The 20,232-nt window shown below is 49.2% G+C and overlaps 1 protein-coding gene across 23 annotated transcripts in view; it reads left to right on the forward strand.

Annotated features, from left to right (window-relative positions):
• The first annotated feature begins 7 nt into the window (after positions 1–7).
• Positions 8–20,232, forward strand: part of SHB (SH2 domain containing adaptor protein B) — a 123,369-nt gene continuing 103,144 nt past the window's right edge. For 6 of the 23 annotated variants that reach the window (XR_006741244.1, XR_006741245.1, XR_006741246.1 and 3 more), the window contains exons 1-2: positions 17–993; positions 1,027–1,397. Coding sequence is in view for 18 of the 23 variants with exons in the window: in XM_036433305.2 (XP_036289198.1) it covers positions 645–993; positions 1,027–1,397 (720 nt within the window). In the remaining 5 variants the exon portion in view is untranslated. Of the gene's footprint in view, positions 1,398–20,232 lie in introns of all 23 variants that reach the window. The other 17 variants (XR_006741248.1, XM_036433295.2, XM_045579985.1 and 14 more) reach the window with 7 other exon arrangements.

A 20,232-nucleotide genomic window follows, 5' to 3' on the forward strand; every position in this document is an offset into this window, starting at 1 on the left:
GGGGCGGGCTCTGGCGGCCCGAGTGTCACACACGCGGCGGTTCGGGAGGTGGCGGCAGCGGTAGCGGCAGGCGCCGCCGGGACGGGCACGGGCGCGCGGGCTCGGCAGGGCGCCGGCTGCCTCCCTCGGTCGCTCGTTTTCCGGCTGCGGGTCTAGGATCGTCCCAGCGCTCTCGGGAAGGAAGAAGGGGGGGGGGGTGCCTGAGGACGCCGACAAGTTCGCTCAGCAGCCAGGATCCCGGCCAAGCCGGAGGCTGCGCCTCCGACGGGACAGCAAACAGCGCGCGCCGCAGCTCACGATCGAGCGTCCGAGGCGGGGGGCGCCCGGGCCTTTCGCTCTCGGCGGGGCCGCGGGCCGGGCTCCCATGAGACGCTCCCGCGAGGGGCTCCAGATCCGAAGCCCCGGCAGCGCGCGGCGGAGGCGGAGGGCGGCGCTGCAGCTGCCGGAGCCCGGGAGCCACCGGCAGGAGGCGGCGGAGAGAACTTGAACTTGGCGTCGGGAGCTGGCGCCCCGGACGCCCCCCGCCGGGGCCCGGGCCGGGGCCGGGACCGGGACGCCGAGGAACCTGGGCGGCTGCGCTGCCCCCCGGATGGCCGCGGCCGTGGACCTGGCTCCCGTGCCGCGGCCCTAGGCGGCCTGTCGCCATGGCCAAGTGGCTGAACAAGTACTTCAGCTTGGGCAACAGCAAGACCAAGAGCCCCCCGCAGCCGCCGCGGCCCGACTACCGCGAGCAGCGGCGCCGGGGCGGCGATCGGCCCTCGCAGCAGCCCCCGCAAGCCGTGCCGCAGGCCTCCGCGTCCTCCTCCGCGTCCTGCGGTCCGGCCGCCGCCTCCTGCTTCTCGGCCTTGTCCGGGTCGCTGCCCGACGACAGCGGCAGCACGAGCGACCTCATCCGCGCCTACCGCGCGCAGAAGGAGCGCGACTTCGAGGACCCCTACAACGGGCCCGGCTCGTCGCTGCGCAAACTGCGCGCGATGTGCCGCCTGGACTACTGCGGCGGCGGCGGCGGCGGCGGCGGCGGCGGCGGCGGCGGCGGCGGGGAGCCGGGCGGCGGCCAGCGCGCCTTCTCCGCCTCGTCCGCGTCGGGCGCCGCGGGCTGCTGCTGCGCCTCCTCCGGCGCGGGCGCCGCCGCCGCGTCCTCGTCCTCCGGCTCCCCGCACCTCTACCGCAGCAGCAGCGAGCGGCGCCCCGCCACGCCGGCCGAGGTGCGCTACATCTCCCCCAAGCACCGCCTCATCAAGGTGGAGAGCGCCGTGGGCAGCGCCGCCGGGGACCCCTCGGGGGGCGCCTGCTCCGGCGGCCGCACTTGGAGCCCCACCGCCTGCGGAGGCAAGAAGCTGCTCAACAAGTGTGCCGCCTCGGCCGCGGAGGAGAGCGGGTCCGGCAAGAAGGAGAAGGTAAGGTACCCCCCCGCCCCCCGGCCTCTCTTCAGGGCCACTGGGTTTATGGGGCAACTGAGGCACAGCCTCCGTTCTGAGTCCCTGTATCCACAACTTCTTGCTAGGACCCCTGGGGTCAGGACTCCACGTTCCTTCCTGATTCTGTCCCCTCCGTGCACTTCTTACACCCTCACCCCACCCCCGATCGTCGTCCTCCTGAAATAACTCTCTTTCTCTGCTGCTCCCCAAAACGCCCCCTCTCTGAGCCCACAGCCAGGCGCCCGCTTCGGAAGTTGCCTGACGAGAAAGCCCCGCCCGGCCTTGCCCAAGAACGAGACACCCAGCCAGCCCTTCCCGCCCCCGAGGAGTAAAGTCAGAGTCGGAGCTGTCACGGACTTAAAAAGAGCGCTCACTCTGGTCTCTCTCCTCTTCCCGGACCCCCACCCCCACCCCCCGCGGTCTATTGATGGGAAACCGGTCCAGAGCTGGGGAGGGACTGGCCCCGAATTACTCTGCATTCCAGGTGGCGGATCCGGGCCGGCTGTCTCTCAAAGTGCATATGTAAATCCCTCCAAACGCCCAGCGCGGCCCCACCCCCGGAGCCAAATGCGGGCTGTCTTTTGTGCTGGACCTGCCCCTGAAGCTAAGCCAGCTTTTCCGGGAGGGGGGTCCGCCCTTCGGCTCCGCTGATAGGAGACCCACCCCTCCAATCCTCACCTTCCTTCCTGACCCTGCTTCTACCCCACACCGTCCCAGGGGTGAGGGGGACAACTCTGTGACCACCCTCTGCCTTACGTATCAGGCCATCTTGATTCCCCCCTTTGAAGCAGGCCAGTTAATTACAGCCAGACTGGGCCCTCTCCTCCCCTTCACACTTTTGTGAGCCTCCCTTTCCCCATAAAATGATACTTGTTCCATCTTCTGGTGGAGGCCAGTGTTTTGATTGCATCTGAGGCCTTGTCCTGCTGTGGCTGTCAGGCCGCTGTCCCTCTTGTAAACTTTTGCCCAGGCAGGGTAGTGGGGAGACTGATAAAGAGTCTGAGTTCCTTTTAGGATTAGATGTCCAGCCAAGTGGGAGACAGGCTCCTACCTACTAGCTGGCACTTGGAAATTGATCTTTTTTGTCTCCTGTGGGGAGAAGTAAGGGGTTGCCCACCTTTAATTTTTCTGCCTGGCTTTCTCTCTCTGAGGTCCCAGGTCCCCAGGGTATTCGTTTCCCAATCGGCCTGCTGATGGACAGCATGGGCAGTCTGTGGTGGATCCCACCACTCCCTGGGGTCAGTTTGGGACCACACCTCAGAAGCATGGGCTTTGGGCTTCCTAAGCACCCAGGATGCCCTCATCTAGATGACAAGAACTGGTAGCCAGGTGGCCACCCAGATGCTGCCTTGGGGAAGGGGAGATTTCTCTGAGCCTCCGGGATCACGGGCTTGTAGTTGAACCTGTAAGGAGAACACCAAAGAGGCTCCTGACCACCTTAGGCACAGTCCAGGCTTATCTAGGTGCTGGCCTGGGAGAACCTAAAATTCCTGGGTATGGAAGGTGCCAGGAAGGGCCAGCCAAAGGTGCTGGACTCCCTGACTCCGCCTTGTTACTCCATGGCCACCTGCCAGGCGGGCAAATCTTTCTCTCCTGCTGCTGGTCATCCTGCCTGCTCACTAAAGTCTTCTTCTTTTTCTTTTTCTTTTTTTTTCTTCTTTTTTTCTTTCAAAACTTTAGTAAACATTTTCCCTCACTTACAATTAAGACTATGTCAAATACTGAAGAATAATGCTTGATAGCTGGAATGTCAAGTGTGTTCAAGACTTGGCTTCATTCTGCCATCAATTATTTCTCATGGGTCTTCTTGTGCCCTCGGTTGCTCAGTGCTGAAGCAGCCCCTCTAGCTGAATGCTGTGTCCCAGGCTGAAGAGTACATGAAGACTGCTGTGATGGGGCTTTGTGTTACCTGGGACTGAAGAGGAGGGGTGGTCTGGGAGGGCCTTTATCGTGTTGGAGGGGTGTTGACCTTGGCTGCAGAGGAAAGGCTGGTGCTTCAGGGAGCTGCACGTAAAGTTCCTGTAGCTGAATTGAGAGGTGAGAGTTTGCAGGGCCCCGGAGGGACAGCAGAGGTGGGGTCAGGGAGGTTAAGCACAGTGAGGGCCAAGGAATGGATTTAGCTGCTAAGTGATGTGAGTAGATACAATTTGGGGGGGGGGGGGGAGAAGGGGGGAAGAGATCTCGGGGCTGCTTTTCACATATTGGGTTGTGACTTTGAGCCCTTTGATCTTTGGAGAACTTGTTCCCATTCCATATGCTGAGGACTTGAGGCTACCAGATGTTTTTTTCTAATGAGGAGGAGGGGAACAGCAAGGGAGGGTCACAGTGGACAGTGGCTCTCAAATCATCACCTGGAGGGCTGGTCAAAACACCAATTGCTTGGATCCACCCCTTGGTAAGCCAGGACTGGTGCACCAAGCCTGGTGCGGGGACTGAGGATGTGCATTTCTGACAAGTTCCCAGGTGATCTTTGGCTGCTGATCCTCAACCCACTTTGAGAACCACTAGTGCAACAGTGGCCTCTCCCGAACCCTCCTCCCTCGGGGTCTTCTGATCCGAGCTGTTTGGGGAATGTAGAGACCCCAGATGCCCTCTGTGAGGGGCTGCTGCCTAATCTGGGGCCAGCTTCCAGCCTGGTCAGGCAGCCAGGAGGCAGCCTGGTTTTCACATTATTTTTAGCCAGACAGCTTTTGGAGGCCAGGCATGCTGTAGATCCAGCCCTGAACACCCCAGAGCCTTCCATCTGCCCCTCAACCATGGATCCAGGAACACCTACTTCTAGCACCCTGCTTAATCTCAGGCCCAGCTTCCTTTTATCAGCTGGACAAGAACCTAGAGGGTTGTTGAATGCCCCCCTGTCTGCCAGGCCTGGTGTTTGTTTTCAACATTGGACCTGAGTTGAGAGTTCCTGTGTATGGCTTGGAATAGAAGCTGCCAGTCCACAGATCCTTTCTTCAGTGCCTCTAGTTCATTCTCCCCGACCTCCCACAGTATCTGTGCCTCCCTCTGTCACATACTTAGGCATCCTCCTATTCTCCCAGGTGAGTCCTGGGGTTCACACACACCTGGTCACCAAAGCCACTAGCATCATGGGCATTTTTCCTGTTAGAGTCATGTGGGAGAACTGTGTTTTCAATGGAACCAGTTTTCACTCGGCACATCTATTATGTTCAGAGATCTTTTGGTACCAGGGTGAGTTAGGAGGGGAGGGAAGAAAGGCTGCCGAAGATTTGTCAGGAATCTCTGGCCTATGCCGCTGGAGGAGACGGACACGCTGTCTTTTCGTCATTTGTCTCCCAGTGGTTTTGTCTTGGAAAATTTAACAAGTCTTCACCTAGGAGGCAACTTTGAGCTGAACCTAGAGGTGGAAGTGGAATTTCATTGCAAAGAAAGGGGTGACTGCAGCCTGCAGGAGCACTAGTGTGTCAGTGCTGTGTGTGTACACGTGAATATGAAAGTGTGTCCCCGTGTGCGTGTGGTTATATATGTGTATGTACATGTAAAACCTCAGTGAGGAGCTTCTTCTTTGAAACCAAAGGTTTTTTGCAATGGGACTCGCCTGGGGAATGAAAGATGACAATATGAGAGAGATGGGGGCCTGACTTTGTACCCACCCCCATCCCGGGGGGTAAGCCAGGGATGAGATGGATTTGTAGAATGGTAAGCCAGGAATGAGATGGATTTCGTCAAAGCCATGGTTGGGGAGCATCCCAGGCTATATAAACAGCTGCCACAATCTGGGGAAGATGGTGTCAGAGTTAGAGGACAATTGCAGTATAGTCCAGTGGAGAAACAGTGAGGACCTGAGTGCCTGGGAAGAGAGAACAAACCTTTATTAGGTGGAAATATTATTCCTCCAGGTTGTCTTTATTTAAAAATGATGATAGCCCAGCTGGCATGGCTCAGTGGTTGAGCGTCGACCTATGAACCAGGAGGTCACGGTTCAATTCCTGGTCAGGACTTGATCCCCAGTGTGGGGTGTGCAGGAGGTAGCCAATCAATGGCTCTCATCATTGATGTTTCTATCTCTGTCTCCCTCTCCCTTCCTCTCTGACATCAATAAAAATATTGATAAGTAATAGAAGAGGCCAGTAACTTGGTAGTTATTTTGGGCAGCCAAGCAGTCCTCATCCAGTTGTTTTCTGCTGAAGTCTTGTTTCTTTTATCATTAAGTAAATGTTTCCACCACAGCTGAAAAAGTCAAGACGCATCATGACATCAGTTTTAAATACACACTAATGCATACCGACACTTTATATTTTGTCGGCATCCACAGAGTTGAGTTAAATAACATGTTTCCTAAGGAATAAATAATATTGTGTCTAACCTTTTTTTTTTTTTTTTTTTTTTTTCTTAAGAGGAAAAAAAGCACACATTTAGCAAACAGTTTCTGAGCAGCCTGCTAAGCAGGGGGAAGTCAGAGAAAATAAATGGTGGTTAGCCTTCAAAGACGGGAGAATCTCAGTTTGTAGTTGAAGACACTCAGTTTGCAGCTTCTCAGGAACAATACCATGACCCAAGAAATGCTAGTGTGTGCCTAGGGATAGGAGGGCTCAACTCTCTGTCTGAGAAGTCAAAGAAGGCTTTCAGGAGGAGGCACTGTTTGAGCTGACTGGAAGGATGAGTGGGAATCCCCAGGCTGGGGCGTGAAGAGGAAGGCTCTCCATGCAGAAGGGATAGAACAGCTGTGCTCAGGCCTGAAGGCGTGGGAGAGAATGGTTGGAGGCCCAGCAGGGCAGGAGTGGTGGGGTATGGCAGAGGGAGGTTGGAGCCACAAAGGGAAGAGAATATCTCATGTGCCTTGCTGGGAAGCTGTGACTTGTCTTTTGGTCTTTTTCACATTAAATCATTGATGTGTGGCTTGATTGACACCAGGGCAAACATGATTTGTCAAGTCATTTCCAGTTGGCTAATGGTCACACTCTCCAGCTCTAAGAAAGTAATTGACTAAAAAGGTTAGAGCCATACTTGGTAGTTGTGGTTTGGCTTGGGATACTTTCTCTTTTGAAGTCCTATCCTTTAAAAGTAATGTGAGAGAAATGCCTGCGTATCAAGTCCAGTTTTTCCATTGATTTCCCAGAAGAGAAATACATTCTCCATGCTTCATGCTAACCACTAATTGATCATTTATTTATGTTTTTAAAAAATTGGTATTTAGAGAAAGAGAGAAACATCAGTTTGTTGTTTCACTTACTTATCCATTCGTTGGTTGATCTTGTGTGTGCCTAGAGTGGGAATCAAACCTGCAATCTTGGTGTATCAGGACGAAACTCTAACTAACTGAGCTATCCAGCTAGGATTCAAATTGATCATTTAATCCTCATGATCACCCTAGAATAAGTTCAGGTACTGTATCAGTTAGCTATTGCTGTGTAACAAATCACCCTAAACTCAGTGGTTTTAAACCAGGAGTTAGCAAACTTCTCATAAAGGGCTAGATAGTAAATATTAGGATTGCAGATCAGTCTCCAATAAATATTAAACTCTGCCATTATAGCTTAAAAGCTGCCAGCGACAGTATGTAAATGAAAGGGCATAGCTGTGTTCCAATAAAACTTTATTTACAAAAACAGGCAGCCTATCTGTAGTCTGTAGTTTCCAACCCTTGCTTTCAACTATAATAAGGACATGTCAACTGAGTAGTGTTTCTGGTCTTAGCTAGGCTCACTCAGGCATCTGTGGTCAGTGTGGGGTGGGTGTGCAGCCCTGCTGATCCTAGCTGGGCTCTCTTCCATGTTTGGGGTTCAGATGGCTTAGGATGGCCTTGGCTAAGACACTAATGTGATCTCTGTTCCATGTGGTCTCTCATCCTCCAGCAGGCTAGCCTTGTTCATATGATGGTGGTTCCAAGAAAGAACAGAAGCCCATAAGGTTTCTTGAGGTTGGAAATTGGCACACTTTCCCTTACACATTCTGTTGACCAAAGCAAGTCACAGAGCCAGGATTTGAGTAGAGAGGAGGAGCTACAAAATCCAAGGCAAAAGGCAGGGATATAGGCAGGCCATCAATCAGAGCTTTCGATGCCCTCCATCTACCACAGGTAGTATTACCCCTATTTTATGGATAAATAAACTGAGGCTTAAAGATTAATGACTCACCTTATGTCTCACAGCTACCAAGTGACAGAGCCAGGATCACACCTGTGTAGTCTGAATTCAAAGCCTACATGCTTTTTACCAAATTGTTCCACCAGTTTTCACAATTTAAGTAGAGGTAGTAAGTCTGATACACAATGAAATGCGTTTTGTGTCTCTTCCTGCCCTTTACTTAATGCTCCTCTTCTTGTACCCCTTCCCCCTAATTCCTATCCCTCAGACTGGTCTTTGTTGGTCCCCAGAAGAGGCCCCAGAGTTGGCTTTTCTTTCTTCCCCCACCCCCATCTGCCTCTGAATTCCATAAATGAGATGCCAGTGCAGCACTTGACTTATTTTTTGTTTACTTATATAGCTAGCTTTTTATAAAGAGAGTAGTGTTTGATAAATAATTTTTTATTGATTTTTAGAGAGGAAGGGAGAGGGAAACATCAATTGGCTGCCTCCTGCATGCCCCCTCCTTGGGATGGAGCCTGAATCCCAGGGATGTATGTGCCCCGATCAGAAATCGAACCAGCAACCTTTCCATGCACTGGACTACGCCCAACCAACTGGGCCACGGCCAGGGCCACTTGACTTTATAGAGAAATTCTGCACAGAGTTGGTGCTTCCTAAACTACAGGCGCACAAAATGTCTTGTAATAGTCATGCCCCCTCATTGCAACACTAAGTTTTCCCTACCTAGGCCCTTTCTTATCAACAAGGAACCTAAATTTCCTTAAAGAAGATCAGGTGACTGTCCTCTAATCTGGCAATCTCAGAACATGACTGATATCCGATGATTTAACCCTTAAGGCCTGCCTCTAAAGCATTTTTGACCCATAAAATAGGAGTTAAACAGCAAATCTGAAACAGGTGTGGCTTCCTTCCTCTGGTCATTTAGCAAAACTGAACTCTCCTCCCCCCCCTTGCTTCCCCCACAACATACTCCCCCCACCCCCCGCAGTTTCATGTCTTGTGTGGAGATAGCCACAGGTAATGGGGGAGGAGGTAGGGGGAAAGGGGTAGGTCAGGATTGGCCATGGAAAATAAATTGGATTTGGTGGCTTTGAAACAGAGAGCTAGATCCTGGCCTTCTGAGGTTGGGTGGGGGTGGGGGTGGGCTTCTTGCAGGTTGGGGGCAGAGGCTGCGGTGGTGTCTGCCACTCTGACTTCATAACTTTTGTTTGGCCTGTGCTGACAGAGGAACTGCCATACGCAGGCCACTCTCAGGAGCTGTGTGGATACAAGGTTGGGCCAGGGGATAGGTGGTACCTGCCAATAAGGAGCTTAACTTCTGACAAGGATACAGGAACCAAGGTCAGAACACAGATCTGTATGGCAGGATTTAGCAATAAAGTAGTGTGTGTGGGTGAACTCAGAGCCATCCTGGCACAGAGGCTGTTCTGGGCTGAGCCTTGAGTCCATGGAGCTAGAGGAGAAGTAGGGTGAGGGAGGTAGGGAAGGCTTTTTGGAGAAAGCATTTGAGTTAAAAAAAAAAAAAGAGTAATCACTTGAATTGAGGGAGCTCTCCACAGTAGTAATAATAGCCAGTACTTCCATGACACCTACTCCGAGTGAGGCACTGTTCTGCATGCTTTCTGTGCATTAACTCTTCTACCCTTTAAAGTTCTTTAAAGTTGGTGATTCTGTCATTCCCGTTGTACATATGAGAAAGTTGCAGCACAGGGAAGTTCTGTAAACTATAAAGTCACATGCCAGTAAGTGGCAGAGATAAGATTTGAAACCAGAATCTTTGTTTATTTGTGTGTGTTGTGTGTTTTTTATCCTCACTCAAGGATATTTTTTTCATTGAGATAGATAGATAGATAGATAGATAGATAGATAGATAGATAGATAGAGATAGATAGAGATATAGATAGATATAGATAGATATAGATATAGATAGTTAGAGAAAGTAGAGGAGAAGGAGAGAGACATTGATTGGTTGCCTCCTGTTCTAGCCTGCAACCGAGGTACGTGCCTTTCACTGGGAATCAAACCTGAGACCCTTCCATCCGAGGGCTGATGGAGCCTGTGCTTTAACCACTGAGCAAAAAACCGGCCAGGGCTGGAATCTTTCTTAGCCATTATGCCTCTCCACCTCAGGCTGCACAATATCATGCCTTATTTGTGGCAGATAAAAAAAAATCTTCTCTGTTAATACTTCAGAAGTGACTGATTCCTACATTTATGTGAATATTCCACAGCTTAAAGGACACTTTCACACCCATAATTAATTTCTGAGTCACTCTGTGCTGTAATTCCCCTCCTCCCCCATGTTACAGATGAAGAAACTGAGGTTTTGGGGAGACTTGGCGCCTGCCCTGCACCACAGCAAGTACTGGCCAGGTCCTTGTGCCAGACCAGGGTGATGTGGAGGTGACTTGGCCATAGCTCCAGTCCTCAGGAAGGGTGACAGCCTGATTGATTTCCGGTTCTTTCCTTGTTTTCATTCTGAAAAGCTTTGCTGAGATCATTAAGGTGGATTGACAGAGGACCTTGCTTCCCCAATGGAATTTTCCTTCTCTTCCTGTTTGGTATTTTCCAGTAATATTTCTATTACTGTTTCACTTTCAGAGGCACTAGCTTCCTGAGTGTTTGCACTTTCTCAACCGCTGAGCCAGGAAGAATTGAATTTTCCTTTAAATCATTCAGCTCCTTTCCATTTTCTCCATAGGGAGGTCTCTCTGGATTTCCCATTATACTGTAGAGGAAGGATCTTGGAGGTGGGTCCAAGGGATGGAGAGAGAATTAGTCAGGGCCCAGGGGAATGACTCAAGCCCCGGTTTTCCAAGCAGTACTTAAGAGTAATGGTCAGAAAGGGGCTTCCTGAGGGCAGAGTGACTTGACAGGTGGAGACCACTGGCCCATTGCTGGTCCTTCACTTACAGGCTGGACCCCGGGTTCTCAACTGGGCCACGAGAATCTATACCAACTCCTTTCTCCTCATTCATTCATTCACTCATTCAACAGACATTGTTGAGTGCCTGCTATGTGCTGGATGTTATTCTATTTAGGTGCTGGGGATACAGCGATGAATAAAACATAAAACTGTGCTCCCCTGAGTTTGCCCTATCAGGGGGAGTCAAGCAAATACAGTATGTCAGGTAGAGGGTGTGGAAAGAAGTAAAGCCAGACACAGAGGCTAGGGTGGGCCAGCGTTTGGGGTGGGGTGCTGTTTTAGATGGGTGCTCAGAGAGGGCTTTGCTGAAGGATGTGGTAGCATGATTCATGGCTCTTCCGGGCAGAGGAACTGGTCAGGGCAAAAGCCCAAGGCAAGAGCATGCCTGCATCCTTCAGGGAGGTCAGCGTGACTGAGGGGGGCAAGTGGGGAAGAGAAGGCAGATGAGGTCTGAGGTGGGCCAGGCAGGCCAAGCGTGCCTAGCCTTTGGAAGCGCTGAAACAAATGGTCTCTCACTTTAACTCTTGGTGAGATGAGACGGCATGGAGGATTCTGAGCTGCGGAATGATGTGAACCGACTTGAGTTTTGAGAGGGTGGCTCTGGCTGCCTGGTGCAGAATAGACTAGACTGGAGACCAGCTAAGGGACCTGCAGCCACTGGAATTAGGGCACTAGTGGTGGGTGGTAGCGAGAAGACCAGGTTCAGGACATGTCATGAAGGTAGAGCTGCGGGATTTCCTGGCAGATGACATCTAAGTATGAGAGGAGGAAGAGAGTCAAGGATAACTCCAAGGTTTTGGCCTGAACAACTGGAGGATGAGTGTTCATTAGCTGTGATGGGGAAGAAGCCAAAGGAGTACAGTTCTGCCAATGGAATTGATCCATCCACTGGGTCCTGGGGCTGGAAGCAAGCCATACTCTGCCTTCTAGATTGGGAGTAAGGGGGGGGGGGGGGGCAGTTCTTGAGAACCCAGAGAAGAAGACATGGGTGGCCTTTGTCTTTTGTCTGGAGCTGAGGGAAATAAACCACCAGGAAAAAGAGACCGTATGGAAGGTGGGTGCAGAGGAAAGTGGGTATGGGACATCCCAGACAGAAAGGATCCTATTCACGGTGACTGAGATCGGGAGTGCTGCTGCCTATGGAGGTGTGTCCAGAACCTGGGGTGTCACTGCCGGTGATAGAGGATGGGGGGAGGGGGAGAGGGTTGGAGTGAAGAGCCTCCCCTGCCACTGGTCTGAAATTACCCCAGTTCTCCAAATTCAAAAGAGGTTATCTGCTGAGTTGCGTGCTGTGTTGTGTGTCTGGGCAAAAATGAGTGCCAGGTTAAGTCTCTAGGGACCGGGGTAGGGCCTGCCTGTTCTGCTAAGCAGGGCATTTCATTGCTGAGTACTTGTGATTGTTGGGAAAGTTCTCCCTTATATGGGGCTCACTGGAACTTGGGCTAGGGGTGTGTGTGTGTGTGTGTGTGTGTGTGTAGGAGGGGTGCATGGAGCCACACAGAAGTAGGAGTAATGGAACTTTCCTGGTTTCTCCAGGCACTGGCTAAATTTTAGAAACGAAATGACCAGAAAGTTACAGTGAAGCTTCACTGTCTTTTCGGATGGGCACTCCCAGAAAGCCAGACAGCCCCGTAATCCCTCCGGTGCATTCCAAAGCCACACATGTGATTTGGGGCCAGCCCGGCATCTGTGGAATGGTGCAGCCCCTACCTGCCCTTCCGTGGGGGCAGTTGCGAGTTGGCAGCTCCTCAGAACTGCAAGCTTGGCTTTTTCAGTGTGTTTCAATGTTTCTGTGTTCACTTTTTTCTTCCCCTTTTAACAAAACTAAGACAAGTTTGATATAGAACATGCAGATAACCAAAAGTAAGACAGAAACAAAGTCTCATTCTGTAATTCAAAGAAACTACAGTTTCACTGTCCACCTAGCCTTTTTTTTCCTCCTACGCTTATATAATACATTTTCCTTCACAAGCCTCGTTGTATCTGTTTCTTTTCTCTTTGCTTAGAGACTTGGGAAGATGTCTATTTTCTTAAACATTCAACAACTGTAATTTAATGGCTGTATAGCGTTCGGTTTGCATTTAGATTCTCCCTCGTTTTCTCTAATTGAACAGTGCTGTGATAAACATCTTTGTAACTTAATTCTTTGCCTAAGTCTGTGATGATTTCCCTCGGATTGGTTCCCAGAAGGAGAACTGCTGGGTAAGAAGGTAAAAATTTTGATTCATGCTTTCAAATTGTATTCTAGAAAGACTTTACAAGTTTATGCCTGTTACTCTAGTGCAATTTAGTTTAATTTGCAGATTCTTGGGTTACTGGTGTCTATGTGCTTAACCATTTGTGTTTCTTTTCTAAAATTGTGTTCTTTTTCTTCCATCCATCTTCTATCCAACCGTGGGGCTTATCTTTTTGTTCATTTGTAAGAGCTCTTTGCGGATTAAGGATGGCTGCCCATTGCCTGCCATTTGGATTCTAGAAGATTTAATATCTGGAGTTCAATTTCAGGGTATGACGTAGGATTTTAATTTTACTTTTCTGGATGACCATCTTTCTGGACATCCTCTCCTTATTGCTTGTTCTGTGACCTGCCCGTGTTTCTTCAGGTGCCTTTTTAGACTTAAATAACTTTGACTTGGTCTCACCCTAACTGCTTTTGGGTCTCATCAGCTATTGCGATAATAATGATTTTGTCTTTTCTTTATAAAATGAAACCTTCCGTCTGCAGATTGAGCTTATTACACATTCCACATCGGACACCCGAGGGAAGTAACTGGGTATTAGCACTCATCTCTGGGTGCCAGGCCTGACCCTGTGGGAGGGATGAGGCTGGGAAAGCCTCTTCTCACCTCTGGTGGGGTTGGCTTCCACCTCCCAGACCGGGGAAGGGGAGCAGCTGTCCACTAACCGGGTTCTACCCCGCCTGCGTGGCCTTACCTGGGTGTGTCTGTTTTTGCTTTCACTCCATGACTTCGTGGAGAAAGGGATGCCACATTTAGTCATCCATCCAGCAAACAGTTTTTAGGTACCTACCATGTCCCCACACTGGGCGGGTCCTGCCGGTGAGTAAGCCCCTGTGCTCTAACTCAGCGCTCAGGGGGAGACATTGGAAAGATCTGAGAATACAGTCCATCCTCACTTAACGTTGACTTTCAGCGAAATGATGGTACAAAACCAATTTTACTGTAGGCTCGAGTTGATTAAAAACAAGAGTTCAATTCCCATGGCATCTCATCAACCTTTAACAAAATGACATTGAATGAAAGGCATCACGGTAGTTGAGGATCTGCTATATCTCTAACACCAGATAGGAGCTCAACACCAAGATGGACAGGTAAATGACTCCGAGTGGAGAAGCATTGGAGCCTGAGGTGGGCGTAGACAGTGGTGAGCAGACGGTGGGTGGGACAGTTCAGACCTGAAGGATGAGTAAGACTGGAAGGTGCGGCTTGTGGGGACTAACTAGTATTTTATTTTGGTCACTTCCCCCCCCCCCCCCCACACCCACCAAAGTCCAATTCAAGTGATATGAATTCACAGAGTTCTTCCCTCCTAACATTTTTATCCCCCCTCAACCCAGGTGTCCTGTCTCTTTAATTAATGAGAGACCTTTTCTGAACACCTGTTGTGTTTTCCTCTTTTTCTGGCCTAGACCAGTGTCAGGGTAATACATCTGCAGTATCCACTGTAAGATTCGTAACATTAATGAATTGGTGGTGTTGGAACAGATTAAGTCCAGGAGTGCTCAAGGGGAATAAATCAAGGGGGGAAAAACGCAGATTTTTGTATACTTATGAACACTTCTATGGTTTGGAGAGACTAACGGTGTCTACATAATTCACTATAGTGTATGTCACACCATGTCATTGAGTCCTAGACTAGCCCTGACATCTAGAAAGAGCTTTTTGAATGTTTTCATATTCTTTTGGCTCTGAATACTAACTCACGGAGCCCATACACTCCCTAGGATATGTATTCTATTAAGAGTCCCATTTTACAAATGGGGAAGCTGAGGCAAATAAGTTTTTTGTTTGTTTAGTGTTGTATTGTAGGTGATGCAGCTGGTAATGGGGAGAGTTGCAGGGAGGGTGGTCGAGACCAGGCAGCCATTCTGGCTTCTGTCTACCTTTAAACTTTGTGCTATACAGCGACTGGAAACAGTGACAGAGGTCAGTTCTGTATCACCTGGTACTCCCAAAATCATGAGGCCAGAGCCATTTAAAAACAATAGTTCTCTGTTGAGAAAGCATCTGAGCCAGACACTTTTCATATTTGTTTCCAGGATAATGCTGCCAAAGGATTATAGGACCCCAGTTAGAATAGCAAATGCTTTAGGCAGAGACAGCAAGGGCCTGGCCCTAGTCTGCACCCTTAAGCAGTGAAATACTGCCACTGACTGCTCAGACGGCTCTCAGATGGCACTGGTCAATGGAGGAAAATTGATCAAGTACTTGTCAAGGGGATAGATTTTTCTGCATGGCTGTTGTCAATAGCCTGAGATGCCCTCGTTGGGAGTAAGTTATCCAGTCCACCAGATCATTTGTCCACATGTGTCAGTCAGGTGCATAGTGAGCCAGGGGTCCCAGGCCTGGCTCTGGAATGGAGATAGTTTCCATCTGTGGTTCTTGTTGGAAAGCTGCAGCAACACAGAGCAGGAAAGGGCATCAGTGAGGAGAGCTGCGTGGGAGGAAGGAGATGGGGGAGCTGGCAGTGTTTGTTCTGGGGACCAGCAGAGCTAGTCACCTGACCTTTGAGACCAAGCTCAGCCCTCCCAGCTGATGGCTACACCTCACGGAGTTGGAGGCATTCCAGGATGTCCAGGCAGGTAGATGTCCACAGAGGGAGAAGGAAGCTACGGAAAAGCTGCTGGTGGTGGGGCTGGAGCCTTTAGAAGGGAACAGGAGAGAGAAAGGAGCCCTGTGGCTGCTGCGGGATGCTGACCTTTAGAGGACGTCCTACGCAGGCACAAGGTCTGTAAGAAGCAATAAGTGCTCAGGAGCCTTCAGGTCCCCAGAGGGGAAGAAACATTAGCCTTGATGAAGAGATGTTTGCTGGGCTCAGTGGAAGGGCCCCCTGAGGATCCTTGGCCAATTTCTTCCACATTCACTGCCGAATCAGACAGGCCCCTCTGGCCATCAGAACACATTCCAAGTCCGGAAGAGACGCTTTGTAAATAAAGATTGAGGAATAATGTGCCATCCGTCCGGCTCGGGGAGGCTCTTGCCTCACACTTGGGACACACGCTTGGGGAATTCAGCTGTCAGTCGGTTCCTGCTTGCTCAGGATCTGTCTGAAAGCCATCTCTGCAAAGTGACAAAATGCTGGGCATTGTGTCGTTGCTTCCTAGTCGCCCACAGGACAGCTGAGAACATTGTTGAGGCCTGATTTCACAGGCCTTAGCCTGCATGTTGTCAAAGTGTAGACACCAATTCTGGCATGCTTCTGGAGTATTGCCTTCCTTCCCCGTGTCCCACCCCTCTCTGATTTTTGTCTGCATCCTTGATTCTGATTCTTGATCACCTGCAGGCTAGGGCAGAAGTAGGCCTGGCTTTGTAAAACCAGAAGAGATTTTTCTATCCAGGCAAACCCTTTGTTTTAAGGAGTCCTAAAAGATGATTAGACATGAAACCCCCAGAGGAAGCAGAAATCGCTAGTAGTGACAGCTCACCGAGGGGTGTTGATGAAACCATTTGGAAGTACAGTGGGTGGGGGTAGGGCACAATTTTGACTTTCTTTTTGGTACTATTCAATTTCTTTTCCCCTAAATTAGAAATGCCTTTTTTATACTGGTCTTTTCCTTTGGGGAAATGGTTATCCCAGAAAATATCATGCTCCTTTGCTTTTTATGGTTTCTTCTGGTTTTACCTATTTCTCTACAACCCGGCAAGGGCTTCAGAGTATTGGATTCATTAAAGTTCAGCAGCTTGTAGTTCTGTTTCATTTCTTACTCTGAAAGTAAATTTCAGTTGTACACTTTCACAGAGTCAATTTATCTTGGACATTTCTGATGGCCATCATACAGTTATGGATGTAAAAGGGACTTCGAATTCATGAAAGGTACCAAAACAAACAAGAAGTTCATGTGTTCTTGTCTTACTCAAACTTTTCTTTCTTTTTTCTTTTTTTTAATATATTTTATTAATTTTTTACAGAGAGGAAGAGAGAGGGATAGAGAGTTAGAAACATCGATGAGAGAGAAACATCCATCAGCTGCCTCTTGCACACCCCTTACTGGGGATGTACCCACAACCATGGTGCATGTCCTTGACCGGAGTCGAACCTGGGACCTTTCGGTCCGCAGGCCGACGCTCTATCCACTGAGCCAAACCGGTTTCGGCTTACTCAAACTTTTCATAATGGGAAATCAGGGCTTCCCTTTATAGGAAGAGGCCTGGCTTCCTTGGAAGATCTATATATTTGAATTTCAAAGGCTGGTTTGAATATGAAATCCAAGGTCATCCTGTATCACAGTATAAAAATCAAAGACAAGTGAGTTAGATTGTCTATTATAAAGTCTATTCCTGTAGCTATTCAGGGCATGACCTTTTCTACACCTTACTTTAGTGGCAAAAGAACTTTCCCCGTTGCTGAATAACAGAAAGACCACTGGAGTCCTTTTGCTGAAGGAAGTGGCTTTTCCCTGCATTGGTCTACAGTTGGATGGTCAAAACCTTGGCAAGCTTTTGACAATGTACCCAGAATCACAAGGTGTGACTTGGGCATTTCTAGCAAGCTGAGTGTTGTAGATTATCCTGTACTCGATTTTAAAATACCTCCACAGTCCTGCTCAAATTCTGGCCTGGGGGCCTGTGAGAGGCAGTCTGGGGCATTAAGACTTGGTCTAGATTCAGTTCTGTGACCTTGGGCAAGTCATTTGACCTCTCTGGGCCCTTTCCCCATGTTTACAATGAGGATGTTCATCGTAGCTGACCTGTCGTGAGATCACCTGATAAGGCCACTGTGAAAGGACTTTATAAATCATGAATTTGCCTTAAAAAATGTAGACTTGGTTCCAGGCCAGAAAGGGTGACAGGAAACTGTGAGTGGGCACGCGGAGAAACTTAAAAGTTGCTGCTCTGTGACCAGTGATTCCCCTCCTAGGAATTTAAGGATAGCGGGGAGAGAGAGTCACAGTGATTTCATTTCCAGCATTGGAGAAACAAAACTGGAAATCACCTAAATATTCAGCCGTGGGAAATGGCTGTGTGGCCCTTCACAGAGCAAAAGGCAAGCGGCTTCCCAAAGTAACTTGGTGCAGAATAGTCAAGAGGAAGGAGGCTTACTACACAATTCTTTTTTTAAAAAAATGAGATATAAAAAAACGAATATTCATATTCTCCCCTATCCAATGTCCATGTCCTTATATTACGTTTTTTAAAAAAGGCTAGAAGTAAACACTAGTTGGATATTTTTTCAGTTTTTAAAAACATTCTTTAATCACAAAAGTGTATTTAAAAATGTTTTATTTTTATTTCAGCTAACTAGTGATAAACCAAGCGCAAAGGGGAATGAGAAGGTGAGCCAGGGCAGGCGCTCTGCCTCCCAGCTGAGCTGGAACTTCAAAGCCAGGGCTGAGGGAGTGTCTCATTGTGCTGGAATGTGGGCAATGAGGATAGCAGGAAGTGGTGACAAGCCCTTTGTTATATAAGCTCACCAGGCTTGTGCGCTGGTGCCAGTGCTGGCCCTGGGTACTTGATCAGGACATCATCCGTCTGTGTCACAGCCTTTAGCTTGGGCAGGGACCTGTTATCGGAACTGCACAGCCAGGCACAGGAAGCTGCAACACACACCCTCTCTTGCTAAACTCCCACTGGCAAGCTGGGCTATTCCATGAAAGGAGAATGGCCAGAGTGGAGGGATTTACTGGCCTTATTTCCGAGAAGGTGTGGGGATTTTCCTGGCTCCTCTGGAAGAAATCTTATTGGGGCTGCCTCCAAAAGCCAGATCAACTTGCTTTTTATCTGCTTTTGTTTCTGGGTTCTTATTGGTCAGTGCTGTTTACAACTGTTCTGCTAAAGCAGTTTAGCTGGAAGAGGGGACTGTTCCCTCCTTGGCTGGGGATGTCGCTGCTCCGAAGGCAGCTTGCAGTTGTTCCCCTCTGTTAACTTCGCTGCGGGAGGCAGGCAGAATGTGCCTTGCATAAGATAGGTGCCCAGTGGAGCCTTGCCGTCTTAAAAAGTGTTCCTGTACCGAAGGGTGTGTACGTATCCATGCACACATGGGTAACGATAGTGGAATATTGTTATTAAAGTAGCTCACCCTCGTGCCTGAGGTTATGAGCTACTTTTCATTGAGCACCCATAGTATGCTATACTTTAGGTACACTTCACTGTAATCTTCTCAGGAATTCAAAAAATACATATTTATTACTTATTTTTAATATAAAGACCTGATCGATTCAGGTCAAGAGACATGGCCATAGCCTGTCAGAACTCCATGTTTTTTGACATCCCCATCCTTTTGGATGCCAAAGACAGTTGCTTTGAAGCATTTTTATTTTATTTTGTTAATACTCACCCAATTGATTGCCTCCCGCATGCACCTGACCAGGGCCAGGGATCGAGCCTGCAACGAAGGTATATGCCCTTGACTAGAATCGATCCCAGGATCCTTCAGTCCCCCATCTCCCACCCTTTCTTCCTTTCTCCATGTGCATGTGTCCATACGTCTGTGGCAGGAGTGGTCACCCATGTTGCAGCTCCTGTTGGGCTCCTGGAGAGCTGCAGAGGCTCTGGCCTGACGCACGCTCTGTCCACTGAGCCAATCAGCTAGGGCTGAGAGCGTGTTTGATCTTACCTCCGCAGCTTCTAGCTCAGAACCTGGAACTCTGTAACCACTCTGGGTAACTTGAACCTTGAGGTGACATGGCTTGGATGATTTGGGATAAGTCCCATCTCCTCTCTGGGCCACGGTGTCTCTGTTTGTAAAATGGCCGAGGGTTCTTCTTTGTCACCAGGACCTGTCTTTTCCAAAGATGTCCCAGCACAGCCAACCCAAGATCACAGGTTCCTGTGGAATGTGGTTGGTCTTGTAAGAGGTGGTCACAAGCAACTGAGGCGTTCTTATTTTTTACTATCATATCGAGGCTTACACATCGATGACTGTTGTCCCCAATTAATGAAACACAAGAAATAAAGTTGCTCAAGTTTATAACGAAATCATCTTTCTCACTGCAATTTCAACTCATCCAGAGTTTAAGGCATGCGTCCTGCCCCTGGCAAGCTTGCATGTTTCATTCCTTGGCATGGCCACCCACCTTTTCGCCTGCATCGGGTTGAAAAAACTTGGGGCAGTTTCCAGAAATTAAATCCACTCTGCCAGATGGAAGATTTACTACCTAAGATGTGCAAAGAAGTGCATCGTGGGGCCCCACTCAGAGAGGAAGGCAGCGGGAGCTTTGGGACTAAGTAGGTTGCCTCCCAGGGTAGCCCCTTGTTCTTTCGGGTGTATGAGTTCCCATGTGTCTCACACAGGGGTGAGTGACCTTTCTGTAAAGGCCAGATGATAAGTATTTTAGGCTTTGGGGGCAACATGGTTTCTGTTGCAGCTACTTCATTCTGTCCTTGTAATGCAAAAGGGGCCATAGACATAATGAACGGGTGACACTGTGTGCCAATAAAACTTTATTTAAAAATGTATAACTGCAGATCCCTAATCAAAAACGTTAGGCACATCTCTTCCTAATCACAACCCATGTTGACTTGTTCTCTTTGTTTTATGAATCCCTGGTTTGACCTCCTGATTGTATGGAAGTTCCCCTACCGGTATCCCTTAATTTCTTGCAAACTGACTTTGACCTATGAGGTCTTTGATCAATGCTCAGTTATGTTAGAAATTGCCC

Source organism: Pipistrellus kuhlii, unplaced genomic scaffold (assembly GCF_014108245.1).
Source record: "Pipistrellus kuhlii isolate mPipKuh1 unplaced genomic scaffold, mPipKuh1.p scaffold_m20_p_12, whole genome shotgun sequence".
Classification (NCBI taxonomy): domain Eukaryota; kingdom Metazoa; phylum Chordata; class Mammalia; order Chiroptera; family Vespertilionidae; genus Pipistrellus; species Pipistrellus kuhlii.